The sequence below is a fragment of the Periplaneta americana genome, chromosome 13 (assembly GCF_040183065.1).
Source record: "Periplaneta americana isolate PAMFEO1 chromosome 13, P.americana_PAMFEO1_priV1, whole genome shotgun sequence".
In the NCBI taxonomy this organism is placed as follows: Eukaryota; Metazoa; Arthropoda; class Insecta; order Blattodea; family Blattidae; genus Periplaneta; species Periplaneta americana.
The window spans coordinates 38,665,675-38,682,886 of NC_091129.1; the positions used below are offsets into that span (position 1 = coordinate 38,665,675).

General features: G+C 35.9%; 1 protein-coding gene across 2 annotated transcripts in view; it reads right to left on the reverse strand.

Annotated features, from left to right (window-relative positions):
- Nucleotides 1-17,212, reverse strand: part of LOC138711812 (alpha-tocopherol transfer protein-like) — a 131,897-nt gene that overhangs the window by 100,908 nt on the left and 13,777 nt on the right. For both annotated transcript variants that reach the window (XM_069843064.1, XM_069843063.1), the window contains exon 2: nt 14,678-14,826. In XM_069843064.1, the coding sequence (XP_069699165.1) occupies nt 14,678-14,822 (145 nt within the window). In that variant the 5' untranslated portion in view covers nt 14,823-14,826. The remainder of the gene's footprint in view (nt 1-14,677; nt 14,827-17,212) is intronic.

Sequence of the window (17,212 nt, forward strand, 5' to 3'; positions counted from 1 at the left end):
TGTGTCAGAAGCATATGATACTGTTGGGCGTGAGCATATCAAATATTGCCTACTTTACACTGATATGGCTGAAAATTTAAGAAGTGTTATAATTGACCTTGTACAAAACAATAATATCAGAGTCGAATGAGGTCCAAACAAAACTGAATGTATGCATCTTCTGAAAGGTTACCATGAAGGATCTCCTCTTTCTCCAATGCTAACATAGCCATTAATGATATGTTACAAGAACTTTCGGAACCAGAAATCATTGAAAAATATGGTTCCTCTTTAAAACCAGAAAATAGTAAGCCTCTGTTGTAGCTTTTGCTGATGATATAGTTGTTGTTGGAAAGAATGAAGAATCTGGTACAGAGCATAACAATTTTACTATTAATAATATATCTTTCCTTGACCTCCAAATGCATATAGCTAATTGTAACATTATTAATATTGTTAATGGTCAAATGGAAGAGGGAACACTAATATTAACAAATGGACAAAAGACCAATTGTGTCTTGATGTGACATTTGCAGATGAGATATTTTTCGATAAAATTAATCTTATTAAAAACTAGAAAGTGACGTAAATAGCTTATCAACTTGCATACTTTTGAAACCAGATCAAAAATTTCATATTCTTAATCAATTTATATGACTAGGATTTACTTATCATTTAGAATGTACTCCACTGAGCAAGATTCCAGTTTTTTTCCTTGAAGATGTCGATAAACTAATTCAGTCAGTAGTTAAAGAATTGTTAAATCTATCACATGATTGTCCGAAAATTACTATTCGGATCCATACAGAACTGTAGGCACTGCCATCATTTTGTCTCAATAAACTGTCTCTTCTCATTTTTCCACCTACTGTTCTTGTGCCACATATTTATTGAAATCGTTGCAGTTTCATATTAATATACGAGTATGTTTCTGTATTCAGATTCATATGAAATCCTAAATAATTAAAATTTAAAACTTAATCTAAATTCAATCCATATATCACAAACTTAATACTTATAGGATCCTACCCTTTACAAACTAAAATTTGGTTTTGTCTAAGGATATTTTCATATTTGGTTCAGAACATATTAAATGTAATATACAGCTTCCTGCAGAGCATCCTGCAACTTGTCCATTATCACCTGATCATCAGCAAAAGGATCTTATCAAGTTCCGTTTCATTTCTATATATTTTGTGTTTAAGTTTCACCTGTCATCTTCTGGGGACATCGTCAATATACAGATTAAATAATGCGGGCGATAATGAACTTCCTTTTCTAACTCCCTGATTTATGTGTCTCTTTATATCATTTGCTTCTCCTCCTACATTACTTTCAATTCTAGTTTCCTCATACAGGCATTTTATGGCTCTAAAAATATGCTGCGTAATACCTCTACCAATTATTATAATTATTATTCTAAAATTTATTATGATTTACTCAGTCGAAAACTTTTTTACAGTAAAAAAAAACGGGGATAATTATTGGAATAGCTTATTACATTCTGTCATTTTATAAGCTCCGTTATAGTAAATATACTATAAGTTGATGAAATTCAAAATTGATTTCCTACAGATCCTTAGTTAATTTTGCTATGAAATTTAGTTTAGTGACTGTACAATACTGTTAGAATTATAGCAAATTTTATAATTTACAAAACATATTGGACAGACAAGTCAATACAAGCAAATAAATGATAATAAAAAAGAACATTTATTTCACTGTCTATTTATTATAAATCATTCAGTAAGTGACTAGACAGTCAAATGAAAGTTCCTTTATCATCAACAAATTACATAATAAAAAATATTTATTGTTAATGGTAATTATATTTTTCAATTGTATGGTGCAATTTGTGCAGGGAAAATATGTTTTAATGCTTTCTTATCTATTTTATTTATATAGAACATATTAACAAGTGTTCCACATATATCTTATTTATATAACTAAGAAGTAATTTGGGAATTTTTTATGCTTTGTAAAATATAAATTTTACAGAAATAAATATTACTGATAAATTAATTGGAAATGATAAAACAGTACGAAAGTCGGTGTTTCCTGCAGTGTGAAAGACACTTGCATAAAAATTTCACAAACTTTTACGCTTGTTAGTCTAATACAGCCGTGGCGAAAATGTAATCGTGCGCCGAGCCACTGTGTAACCTGCAACGTGCATAGCACCTATGGAGGGAGGCGGACACCCGAAGAGGAAGTGAAGCAATTGTCTGACTTATTAACGGATTTTCACTTTCCTTATGTCAAGCACTTAAATATAATTTTATAGAGTATAAGGTTACAAACTAATGTTTAGTACGTGTAACGAAGAAGGAAATGAATAAGAAAACATAGGACACATTATCACAACCTAAAATTAAGAGTCTTCAGAGTGTCTCTGCGACAGAGTTTCAAATCAGGAATTATGTCACTTACTGCCAGTCGTAGTTGATCACGAAGATATTTGTCTATCAATCGTAATCTGAATTAGGTTTTTACTATTTTCTTTGTTGAAAATAATTTTTCACAAACGTAAATTTTAGCGAAAATGGCTTCAACAGAGCAAGCGAAAGAACGAAGCTTCGGATATTTCTTTTTGGCAAAGATTTGAAAAGTTCAACACTTGTCAAGTCCTTACATCTAGCTTTCATTGTAACATAATAACAGCATTTAATCTTTTAATATTTCATGAGTAACATGTAGTATAATGCCGTTTTATGTTATACAACCGTTTTCCTCTTAATACTTGTGAACAAATCATACATTTAATATTCTCACCATATTGGTAGCAAAAAATGCGTCCTCCCATCCTCCTTGAAACTTTCGTTTTTGTAGAGGTACATGGTTTCGAGAGAGACATTGCGACAATACGCCACTTGCAGATCAGAGACAAATACAAATGGAACGGATTTTGACTCCAGTGAGTGAGAGGGTGGGGGTTATGGAAATTAGGAAGCAAGAGAAATGCACAGCTATCATTGCGAGCCACAATGTGCTCGTGAGTCGCATTTTCGACATGGCAGGTCTAATAGTACAACACAGTGATTTAATAGAAGCTCAAAAAATTCATTATTTACTATCTGCACTAAAGGGAGAACCACATAAACAGATAGAAAATCTGACAATATATGAAGCAAATTTGTGAATTCCTTGGGACATGGTTTATCAGAGATATAATAATGAAAAACTTATTGCGTCCAAGCATAATATGCCAATATTGTCAACAGTAAACAAGGAGTCACATGGAGATTTAGGTCAGTAGTGAGCCAAGTAAAGAACAATATGAATGCGTTGGAGGTACTAGCTTTAGAGGTTCCATTACATGAAATGGTATTGTTAAAATGGGTACTGGAAAAAATAGACACTCACAGTAGGCGAGAATTGGAATTAAGCTGCGCGGATGGAAACATGTCATCATTCAAGGAGTTACCGCTTTCCTTGAACACAAATCTCAGGCACTAGAAACAACAAAGAGCTTTACTCCTTTACCCGATTACAGAGTAAAGTTTGATAGAGAAAGGTGATTTAGTAAAGCATTGATAAAAACGCAACCTAGGTGTTGTTATTGCAAACGGTCACATTCTCTGTACAATTGCCAAGCTTTCTCAAGTAGCAGTATGCAGGAGAGAGAGAATTGCGTCCTTAAAGACAGATTCTGTTGGAACTGTTTGCGGAGACAGCATTTGGTGAAGAATATCGAGCCGGGACCTGCAAACAGTGTTAAGCGAAGTAGCAAATCAGATAGCAGGGAAACATCAGGAAGAATTATTCATTGTGACAGTGTGGGAAAATTTATGGCAAAAGTTCGACAGTTGATGGTGGAACTGCCCGAGGGGGAGGGAGCCGAGGAAATAAGGGGAAGCGTTACTTATTAGTGTTGTGATGAGTAGTATTAATACTGAGCGAATGAGGGAATTAGGGAATAATGTTCTTTTTGTATTTATTGTTCTTTTTTTCTGTTTGTTTTTTATTGCGTGTGTATGTTTTTTATGTATTACCTTTATATTTATTATTTGGATTATTTGTTGCAGTTTCAATAAGGAATTGAATTGTTTATATATATATATATATATATATATATATATATATATATATATATATATACGAAATACCGACGGAAGGAATGCGAATCAAACACTGCGATAAGGAAGAGCGTGCGAGAGGAAAGGTCACGTGATAACTTGAATGATATTCAAGAGTACAGTCGGAAGAGAAATGACATCGATAGAATCAGTCTTTCGTTGTGATAGCTACATTACGACTTTTGTTTGTTCTATTGCATGTGAATACGTGTCTTGTATCGCACGGCATTATTATTTCATTCGTAAACATATGTTGCGCGTTTAATTAGCTTCGAATTTTTTTCTTCCTACGTTCTTTATTTTCACAGCGATATCCTCATTTGTTCATCTTCTTGGAAGAGACAGTACTTCCATCGGCTCGCACCTCTCCCCCCTCTGCGTGCCTACATACACACGTCAAAACAGACAACAACGCCACCATTGCTTTTCGGTAATCGTTTCTTGCGCGAGCTATATATATATATATATCACTGTGTTTTTTCTTTCATATCTTACATGTATTTTATTTTTATTATTTTTGTGAAATTTCGTATGAAGTTAGATTAGTTGTAATTGTGTTAATGATAACGGTAGTAATAATAATAACTGTTGTCTTACTATTTTATTATTAGTAGTATTATTTTTGTTTTCTTTGATGTTTCAAACTGTGCATAGTTATAGCACTAATGGCCGTACGGGCTTGTGCGAAGGATCTTGTGTACATGAGTTTGCATAATTTATTGTGTATCAATAAATGCACTTCATTCATTCATTTATTTATGCATTCATTCATTCATTCATTCATTCATTCATTCATTCATTCATTCATTATCAATGCACAACATAAGCCTTGGGTGGATATTGTCCGGTAGGATTCAAGAAACAACAGCAGAGTTTATTTCGACCATCGTATTAACATCACTACTGACTTACAACAAGGACAACTTACAATGAGAACAACAACTGCAGCAGTTCTGGGAATTAGACATTAAAGAAAGAAAAATAACAACAGAAGAGGAAGAATGTGAAAAACATCTTGTAACAACAACATGAGATCAAACCGGTAGATTTGTGGTACATCTTTCTCGGTGTCTCGGCGTCTTAGGAGAATCGTTTCAATAGCCATATAATAGATTGCAATAGATGAAGCGACGTTTAAAAAGGCAACCGTCACCACAAGAAAAATACTGTAAATTCATGACAAGTTACGACACGAGAAAAATAGAAATAAACAAAGAGGAGGAAGATAAGGAAAGATTTTATCTTCCACAATATACGGTTTTTAAGAACTCGGGAGAAGAGAGGAAAATTAGAGTGGCGTTCGACGCATCAAGTAAGACAATGAAGGACACATCTCTAAACGATATACTGATGGTAGAATCCAGCACACAAGAAGACTTATATTCTCTCACGAAGAGATTTAGAACTCATCCTATCGTCTTAACCGCAGACATTGGGAAAATCTACCGCCAAATCGAGGTGCATCCAGAAGACACAATTCTACAGAGAATTTTAAGCTGCATCCGACCGGGAAGAGCAAGTAAGTGTTAATGATATGGCCACAGTAATATATGGCACATCATCAGCACCATTTCAAACCACACAGTACTTAAAAATGCTGGAGATATCTCGGAGATATTCATTAGAATCAAGATTTATACATGGACGATTTTATCGGTTGTAGCGATCTCCAAGCAGCCTTCACAACGCAGTCAGAACCTATAAAAGTACTTCAGAGTGCAGGATTTCATTTCAAGAGATGGAGCTCAGATCACATTTCTTTACTGGAGACAGTGTCTCCAGAAGAGAGAGAAACAGAATTATCACACTCTATGAAATGGATGGAATTAATACTCAGGGACTTCTTTGGCACCCAACTTCAGACATGTTTCAGTTACGTAACATGACCATATGTTCAGGAAACACCATGATGAAACGACACGTTGCTTCAACTATTGATTCCATATTCGATCCTCTAGGACTAATCAGCCCAATCGTCACAAAACACAAGATGGTTTTACAAAATTTATGGAAGCGACGAGTAGATTGGGAAGAGATATTTGGTGATGACGTACAGCTGGAATGGCAAAATCTACAATCCCGTCTGAAGAACATAAGCAACATCAAAACAAATAGATTGGTCTTAACTCATGGCAGTGTAGTAGATATTTAAGTGCATGGCTTCGCGGATGCATCCGAGAAAGCTTCTAGTGCATGTCTATACGTACGATCAGTAAACGATCGAGGAGAAATATCATTACAGCTCTAAATACAAGGTAGCACCGGTGAAATCTGTTACAATTCTCAGATTGGAACTTTGCCCAGCCGTGTTATTGGCAAAGTTATTACATAAGACTCTTCCTGTACTGAATGTAAAAATCAACAAAATGCATTTATGGTCCGATTCTACAGTGGTTCTTGCTTGGTTAGCTGGAACGCCATCTCAATGGAAAGTCGTTGTAGAAAACACTGCATTTCTTGCTTCAAGGGATGCAGACACAAGAATCATACAATCTTCAGATTTATATTGGCATGGACCACAAGGCTAGGTAATTCTTACAAGTGGCCATCCACATCTCTGGAAAATTATGCTTTGCAAATAACTGAATAGCAAACTCTACTGAACAGTATAAAGGACAACACAGAGCAAGAGGATATTACACACAGATTTTCTTTACCACACAAACTTAAAGGGGTGCTCTCGCATTATCTCAGATTTGTTCATAATTTTAAAAGGGAAGCAAAGAAGAGAACTGGTGCATTGAAAATAGAAGAATTTTATTGCAGCATATATTGGTGGCATGCATCAAACAAACACAGTTTCAAGAATATTCGACTAAAATCAGGATTTAAGTACTCTTTCCACGGTGTCCACGAAGAGTAAACTTATCTCGTGCACCTTGATTCCAGCTCTGGTAGTTGTCCCACTTTGATTTTCTCCTGAACTAATTACCAACTTATGTTTTTTATGGATTAATTTATGAGGTACAATACCAAGGCGTTAAATGTTGCTTGTCGTGTGATAGACTCATAAGGAAGGTATTACGCACAGTGGCACAATGCATTCCGGATAGTAGTATCTGCTCTTGTGTCGAATTTGATTGTATTTTGAGTCTCTCGCAATACTACACATGAAACACTGTCTGGTTGATTGTTCTTCTTCAGAGTTCGTGGAATAACTTCTGGAGAATATCTACCTGTAAGCCGAGTGGGTTGGGCGATTTTCCTGGCCATCCTGCCTTGAGTGATAGGACATTCGGGGTGTATTTTTCGAAAATCTTACGAATTACCACCATTCGATAGTCTAAGGGTGTCTTCCTGCCTTCAGATATCGTATAGAAAACGTAGGAATTCCACAAGGCCAGCTCGAGAAAATGAAAGAAGATATATTTATAATATCGCTTCCCACTATTTCGCGGGACAGGATAAGTGCTGGTCTACCTTGTCGACTCCTCCCATTGAGTTGTTATAGTCGACCACCATTTTCGGCTTCAAATCATCCTTGATGACGATCATCTCAGCACTGTGTATTGTGCTAAGAAGCACCACAGTTTTTTTATCCTTCAACCTGAGGGTAATGTTCTTGCCCCTCTAGAAGGGAAGGCCGTAGTTTCACACTTCTTCAGCTTTGTTCTCTTCATTTCTGGTGACATCTCTTTCCTACTCATTCTCACAGTCCCGTAAATGTCTGTAGTGTGTGAAATGCATGTGTAAAATTGTCAGTTGTAAGAGAATAGTCCCGGCCAAGTAAAGACTTTGTGACTATCATGACTATTTGGCTAGACATTGGAATATCCTTGTAGTCGTTGTCAAGAACGGTTATATCCCAGTCTAACTATACTGGACTAAACGTACCCGCTCTTAGATTCACAGAGCATATATGTCTTTATCCCAAACCTGGCTCGTTTTAGTGATATATACTGTACCCACACTAGTCGCCCCTTATAAATCAACAGGCTCTCTTCGATGGTGACATCTCTGTCGGGAGTGTATTTGTCTTCAAGATTCCGAAAAATAGGCCAGACTTCATTCAGTTTCACATTTGGCTGAGTTTCAGGGTCGCAGTTCTCATCGTTGGCGAAATGCAGGAATTTTTCAAATCGACAAATCTCCTATATGATAGCGCTTTGGGAAGAATAGTTTAGCAGTCATTGAATATTTGTACCAGTACATCTGTTCTTCAGGTTTGTGAATAATGTTCTGCAGTATCACTATTCCCAAAAGTACACGTACTTCAGAGTCTGTAGCAGGCCGCCACGAATTATTTTCAGAATTCTGTGAACAATTATTACCATGCCGAATCGTCTCCTCGAATATAAGTTGATGAAGTCATTATCAATGAATAATGTAAAAAATGAGAATAATCGTTATCAGAAACAATGTTAAAATTTCAGGAAATGGGGACATCGGAGGTGCAGAAGAAGTGGTGCCAGATGTCTTCTATTCAAACCACTGTCGAAAAGACGCGACATCAACTGATCTGAATCTGTATGTTGGTCTATAACTTCGTCTTCTGATACCGATGTTTCATTTCCTAATCTTCTACAGAAATATATTCCTGATAAAAAGTTTCGGAATCACTAACTTGATCCATCTTTACACAAAACAGCAAAAAAAAAACACTAAACACAAACACAAACCGCCAAAACTATCTAGCATCTACTCACTACTGTGTGTGAATGCTATATGAGCGTAGAATTCCACTTTCAAGGAAGAATTACAAAACACACTACCAGATGTAGCAATATCACTAACTTCTGTAGCCATCTAGTAAGGAAAAGGTTAATGGAAGGATGGAAACGTATATATTCGGGATAATAATCCTTATCAGCGAACATGGGAATCAAACGAGTTAACTCGGGTTAATAAATTTTGACAGACTTTAGCAACCCCAGTTAACTCGGGTTAATCAGGGAAGTGGGTGAACTGAAGGCCAGGATATCCCAACAACTTATGGGACGGCTACCTACTCCAAGGGTAACAGAATCTCGAGCATTCATAAATTCTGGAGTGCATTATGCCGGACTTTATTATACTGTATAAAAATGGTTCAATAAGAGCAAGATCTATGTTAAAAGCTACATAGCATTATTTATATGCCTCAGTATCAAGGCAATTCATGTGGAGCTCGTCGGGACTTGACATCAGAATTGTCCATCGCCGCCTTACGACGATTCACAGCTAGACGAAGAAAATTTGCAAATATATATAGTGACAACGCTACAAACTTCGTAGGAGCCAAGAACGAACTACGAAAGTTGCATCAATTTTTTACATCAAGAGAAGGGACCAAGGATTTTGAAGAATTTGATGCTATGGAAGAATTCAACTGGCACTTCATCCTCCAACTCTCCACATTTCGGTTGACTCTGGGAGGCCGGAGTCAAATTCATAAAACTCCATCTGAGACGTGTCATTGCAGCCAACTATTTGACATAGGACGAGCTGCAAACCTTAATATGTCAAGATTAAGCAGTTTTCAATTCTAGATCAGTCACGTCCATAACAAATGATTTTGATGAGCCCTCTTATCTTAGTTCAGGTAATTTTTTATGTGCTCCTTTAATGTCTTATCCTGAAGCAGACTTAATCTCATCAGCATTTATTACTGTCTCGTTGGAAACACATCCAGAAGATGCATCAAAATTTCTGGAGGAGATAGTCGTGTGACTACCTAAATGGCTTACAGCAGCGATCCAAGTGGTGTAGGAAGGTTAGAAACATCTAGCCGGGTGCAGTATTGTTGCTGAAAGAGAACAACCTGCCGCCTATGCAGTAGAAGTTAGGAATGCTTCAAGAAGTGATTCCGGGATAGGATCGACTAATTAGGGCAGCGGTTATTTGAACTCAAGTTGAAACATTCAAACGGTGTGTTAAAATTATGTTTATTACCAACTGTAAATTCATGTTAGATTTGCAATATTTTCTGAGTGGTATCAAAACTTTCACTACCGATAAGAATTTTTCAGTGTAACCATTTGTGTTAAATGTTATACGTTTAAGCTTCCTTTTTACCTCTTTCATGACAAATAATATGTGAAATTATACCGAATCCTGGAAGAATTAAAATATAAACTTCTGGATGACCAAAAAATCAGAATAAGAAGCACCTGTTTCGGGTTCAATAATTTTGGCTGGTGTACTATTAAAGTTGGGAGGATACGGTTTATTGCGTGTTTGGGGCTTTAAGGTTGGCAGCTCTGTATCTGTCCGTTGACATCTGGAAATGTACTGTTGTGTATAGCAGCTGGTAATAATAAAACACTTAAACTACAGTCCATGTGTGTTTTGAAGATAAATCGAGCTATTATTGCCCAAATACACATAGTGTCCAAGTGACAACTATGCAAATCTCATGATATCCAATTAGTTCACAAAAACATAATCGGTAAATAGCTTATGATTGTTTCTTCCATGTCACGGATGTTGTAGATGATTTAATGTCCTTCATTTTCCCAGTTTCAAAACTACAGTGTTAAAAGTTTCTTAATCCTGGAGCTCTGGATTAACAGTGCAGACTCTCAAAATATGTCTTCAGCAATAGTTCCTTTCAAACATACATTAACAGTTTATCTCGCAATGAGTAAATGCTGCAAACTACTGGGAAAAAAACAGTACCTAATATCTAGTCAATATCATATATTAATTTTGAAAATAAAACAATTTTAGAGCCATATCTGTCTTACACTAATAATAAACAAACATGTCTGAAAAAAAAAAAACTTTTTCTTTATTTTCCCAGTTTGCACGGAATGGCTGATATGACTATTAAGAAGGCTCTTAGATTTACTCGATAACATTAGAAATAGTTACGGCGATTGTGTTTGAAGCAGCAGAGGTCTGTAAGATGGACTAATATGCACATTTACGAAGAAAACGACCAAGCGAATACTTAAATATGCCTCCAGATTATAAGGTCCATAACAAAATGTCCACAAGTACAAAAGTTCCACGTAAAAATGTCCACAAACTAAATAGTCCAACATTTAAAGTCCTACATATAATTTGTCCAAGAAATGAAAATGCCCAAAATCTATGTGGTCCACCATATTATAAAGCCCGTTATACGAAAAGGTCCATCATACGAAAGGTCCATACAAAAAGGTCCAACATACAAAGTTGTTCAACAGAGATGAGTTACTAACTGTAGTAATCTGTTTGGAATAACAATAGTGTTTCGTTGCTATAGCACCGATGAATCAGAATAGTAATATGCGTTACAAGAGCGGTATGTTGACGTTTCCATGTTCGAGGAAAAGATTGAAAAAGCGAAACGTAGTTGAGCTTTTTTAATTTCCGAGAACATGAAAACAAACATACCGCTCGTGTATCGTACATTATTTTGTGCGAAGATCGTTTATTACATACCTAAAAGAGGAATTTCTAATTAGTTGCAATGAAATCTCCATCTTGGTTTCTGTTCAATGACGGCAACTTTGGAAAACAAATATATCTATCTTCAACATTGTTCCTATAAAATGTTTTCTGTGTTTACTATACTCCAGCAGGCCATCTGTTTTTTTTCCCCCCAGTCTATAAATGCGAACTTAAAACAAACGGTAAGGTTATGTAATGATTTATTTTTCATTTTAATACTTTAAGAAAATTATTTATTTCTGCACATTGAAATTATAACAAAATTATTTATTTCTGCACATTAAAATTAATTGTCACATTTGTGCAGTTATTCAGAGTCACTGGAGCACCACCACCAGTTTTTTCTATTGTGAAACTTTTTTGCATGAATATTGATTTTCCAGTTTCCGTCGAAGTTGAAGCATTAGCACTATAGATGGCAGCATTTGATAAACCCTCCGTCTGGCAGGAAGTCGATGCACTGGAGACTGTGGTTGTAGAGTTTACTTAATTTTTGCAAATATTTAAAAACAATTATTAACAGTGCAATTTAGGTGAAATTGCAGTGGTAAGTTTCCAATTTATAGTTATTACTATATTGAACGTCTTTAAAAATAATATGTTAAAAGCCTAAAGCAGTAAAATGCATATGACGCTTAAGCGGTAAGAATAGGGACATTGTTATGTGTGTTACGTTGGGAATACTGAATGTGGTATTTCACACTTACCGCTTATTGATTTTGTGCGGAAAGCAAGCAAATACGCACGATCTCGCACAAAAATTTGTATAAGTGAAGTTAATGCAATGCCGGAAATAATTTTATTTATAGCCAGAAAAGGAAACCCATGTTGTTACATGGTGATAATCTTTACCATTTTCATTCTGAGAATCGAAGAGGAGATAGAAAATACTGGAGATGCTACGACAAAAAGAACTGTAACGCAAGGTTGTAACGATCGGGGACTTGGAAAACATAAGAATTTTAACAGATGGTACAGAAGCAAGGGTGAGGCAAGTGCTAAATGGGATAAGAAGAAGAGCAAGAGGAAATCCAACAGAACCTCCCGGCTCAGTTGTCAGACAGGAACTTGCTGGAGTTCATAACGAAGAAATTATTGTAAGTCTTCCACAATGAAATGCAGTAATCAGAATGGTTTCTTATCAGCAGAAGCTAAATCGTCCTCCACTTCCTCAATCAATAAGCGAAATTGACATTGTGTTCTTTGATTCAGGTGTTAATGATGAAGGACGAGTGTCAATGTTTGCCACCGATAGAAATTTAGAACTTTTGGCTGCCAGTGACACGATTTTCAGTGATGGTACGTTCAAGACTGTACCAAATCAATTCTTTCAGCTCTTCACAGTGCATGGGATTGTTGGATGTTTTGTATTTCCTTTAGTATATTGCCTAACTGCAAATAAGACTGAAAATACTTACCGCACTATATATAATGAGATAAAACATTATTAAGCACATTTAAATCTCACTTGCAATCCTACCTACACAATGTGTGATTTTGAAATCGCCAATATGAATGCTTGTCGACTGGCATTTCCTCAAGCAGTAGTGAGTGGGTGTCTTTTCCACTTCAATCAAGCAATATGGAGAAATGTAGTCTACAGGGGACTGAGGATACAATATTTGGATATTGAGAACCCTGAAGTAAGAAACTAAATACAGAAAATGATGGGCCTGCCGTTTATTCCGCTAAATGCCTTGCAATTTGTTTGGGATTTATTATATGAAAGATTTGTGGACGATATCTTGGACTTAGCATCCTACATTGAAATTACATATATTACTGGTCATCCGGCAAGAGATCGAAGGCGAGCAGTTCCTCCTAGATTTACTCCTGAGACATGGAACGTCTGTGAATTAGTAATTAATGGCAGACAGCGTAAGAATAATATGGTTGAAGAATTCCACTCTCAATTCCAACGACTTGTGGTGGCACATCACGTGAGCATTTGCAGATTCATTAGCCATTAGCAACAACAACAAGCAGAAACAGAAAATTTAAGAACCCAGATCTTTCCTTGGTCGCATACAAATATTAAGCAGCCAGTAAATAAACGGTATATCAATAATCAAACGAGAATTTTCAAAATTGTCGGTAATTACCAAGATTACAAAGATAGGAATGTAATTTTTCGATATCTTAGAGCGATATCATACCATTTGAAATTATATAATGACCCTCAAGATGAACAATAGATGTATCTTTTGTAATCATGTAATATGTATAACATATTTGAAATGACAATAAATTTCTCGGCACTTTCCTTGCAGTTTTCCTTGGCGGATATTTTAGGGAAATGAACGAATTTATTTGTGGACATTTTTAAGTGTAGGACATTTTCAAGAAGAGAACTTGCTGACAGTGGACCTTTTCAAGTAAGGACATTTTATGGCCTGGACGAATTTTCCATGTGGACATTTCTATACGTTGGACATTTTCGTAGCGAGGACCTATTGCACAGCGGACCATATCTCATTTAACCCGGAAATTGTATGCACGACTATCCGCCGAAAAATAAATCTTTGAATACTTGGAAGTAGTATCATGAGAATTTATATTGCTACTTAGGGTTTACAGAAGGAAACAAAAGTTCAAATTTTGGTATTTTGGTGAAGATGAAGGTGAAGTTGTTCGTTGAAATGAATTCTATATAAGGCCTATCCAAAATCTCCTGTATCCATTTTCACAAATTAAAGTATTTTTACACTAACTGGTGGAAAGTAGAGCAAATTTTCAACCTATGACTTTTAACAAATATTTTGCTTTAAATCCAGTGGTTTTTTTCAATTTAAACTATATAAATCATTAGAATTCACTCTTAGCAAGCAATATGTTGGCATAACTCAATTGTAAACAAAATGGTCTTTACTGAATTTTGAATCTAGATGATTCAAATAATGAAATTTATGAACTAGAAAAACAAAAATAATCTTAGACGTTTCATCGCCTTCATCTTCATAACAATTTAGAAGAATATTGAATATAACTGTTCACTTTTTAGGCAGTAAGTTGAAACCTAACTGTTCAGAAACTTCTTTCGTAATTCTGTTATCTTTTTAATACGTTAGATATGTGATGTTCTCTATTAATCTACAGTCAGATCAATTTCATTATCCCTTAATGGAAGATTTTTATCTGCTGTTAAAGACTTATCTCTTCTTGAATCACGTACCTCTGCAGTGAGAGCTACGTAAGGACGGACTTCGTGTTCAAATGGACAATTTCTAGACTCCTCTTCCCATGGAAAGTAACGTAAGTTCACTCACCTTCTTCTTTTGGTAGATGTGGCTGTAACTGTATCCAGTTCTTCAACATTTCCACTGCTTCTTTAATACTTCTTTCATCGAGTCCATATTCCTGCCATATTTTCTCTATAACGTCTCTATTGGGAAATACAAGTTCCTTCGCCATGATTCTGAAAATATAAATGTCCCTAATTACTTATTACAAGTAACTTCAATTTAATTGGCTGTATATCAACAGAATGATAAGGAAAAATTGAAGGTGAAAGCTTCAATGTATGTTATTCTTAGTCTTTGACCGAGCCAATTTTCTGATTATAATGTTTGTTCCCATGAGTAAACTGAATGCAACATTAATTACTTCGACAACAAAGAAGGGCCTGGATAGGAACGAACCTGAGTCTCCACCTCAGACAACAGAAGACTTCAGGTTGATAAAGGAAAGATGTGAATTTTATGTGAAGAGTCCACTGCAAAAAGAGGGAATGTCGTAAATTTGTGAAAAATGAGATAAAGGTTCAGTACAATAGATCAAAGGGAGTGAAATAAAATACACTTTGTTTCACTGCAAGAAAGATGATAGTTCCAGATCTACATCGTGTAGACGAATTGGTATACAACACAAAAACCTGGAATGTCAGAGTAAACAGTATAAAAATGGGAATGTCAGAGCATCACTGTATGACGCGACTAAGGACTCAGTTGTTCACGAGAATTATTTGTTGGTGGTAATGTTTAGATATTTTCTGCTGTGTTATATTTTAGACTTTAAAAACACATCTAATTATGGCAGCTTCGGATGACAGTGAAAGTGAGTGCATCAGTCTGTAGAAAATGAACACAGGTAGGGTATGGTTGCTATCAATGGGCCGGTTCCTTCGCTGCCGGCTCGATTTTCCCATGGTATTGACAATAGGTGCACTCTGGTGGCTGTTTACTGTACTTCGTGTTGAAAAAGTGTCGCCATATTAGTTGTGCGTTGTTCGACGCAGACACAAAGCAACAGTGAAAGAAGGTAAGATTGTCACTTTTTTCTTCTAATTTACTAGTGTAATGAAGGAAGCATTTCTGTCAAATATTAATTCTGTATAAATTTCTACAGATAGTGTCTGAAAGTACGATGAATTCTAGTTATTTTTCAAATGTAAATTATAAATTTAGTTACTGTGGACGGTGACAGAGTCATGTTAAACGGTGCAGTGCTAGTTGCCTTCAATGAGCCACTCCAAGTTGCTATGAATGGGCTAGTGGGCCAATGATGGAAACCGTGCCCCGCACGCACATTTGTAACTATTTTGTCAAGTTACTTAACAAAGAGCCGTGCTAGCTGATTTAATACGTGTGTAACGTAAACGAATGATTAGTTACATATGCATATATCATAAATATGTATGTTTTCTGTCCTAGATGCCGCCAAAAATTAAAATATAGTCAGTGGCAGGAAGATGATATGAGTCGTGCTTTAACTGCAGTACGAAATGGTGACATGGGTGTCAATGACGCTGCCAGAACATATAGTGTGTCCAGAGCAACATTACAAAGACATTTAGCGGGCAAAAATTGTTTCGCTGTTGAACATAAAAACTATAGGTACCATAGCTTTTCTTCCCGCAGACGTGGAAAGTGAACTTGTTACTCATGTTCCTAAACTTGATTAATGTATGTTTGGTATTACACCAAGGGGATTGCGCTCGCTAGCTTTTGAGATAGCAGAAAGGAACGAAATCCCTCATAGATTCAGTAAAGAAAAGAGAATCGCCGGAAAGAAATGATATGAATTTATGAGGAGACATCCCGAGCTTAGCTTGCATCAACCAGAGTTGACATCTTTTCCTCCAGCTAAGGGGTTTAATAAAGAATATTGTAAGTCCCATTTTTATACCTTGCAGAAAATTGTTGATGAAAACCAATTCAATTCAATGCGAGTATTCTTTGTTGTTGAGACTGGTTTATCAACTGTGCAAAAGAAACCTAGAAAGGTCCTTGCCCTCAAAGGTAAAAGAGCAGTAGGTTCGATAGCCAGTGGAGAAAGAGGTTCCTCTAACTACTGCAGTTAGCTGCAGAAGTGTTGCGTGTCAGTATGTCCCACCACTAATCGTCTACAAATGTTCGCGTTCTGCAGAAGGGTTAGAAGATGGAGCTTCACCGGGAAAAAAAATTGCTTATAATTGCTTGTAATTCTAAAAGTGGATACATTAACAAAGATATACTTGTGAATTGGTTAAGCCATTTCATCGACACTGTCCGTCACTCAAAGGAAAGAAAAGTCTTGCTTCTTCTCGATGAACATTCAACCCATACCAGAAATCTCGATGCTCTAGATATTTCTCGAGAGAATGGAGTCCTCATGCTGGCACTTACTCTTTTTTGTAATAGAAATATACTGTTACTATCTGTGGAATTTCCCCAGTATATTATTCCAAAACTCATTACCGAGTGGAAGTATGCAAGTATATTGTTTTTAAGGTATTGATATTTACTATCTTTTGCATAGATCTAATAGCAAAACAAGCTGAATTTAGTTTGGGGGTAATTTGTTTAATATGATTTTTCCATTTT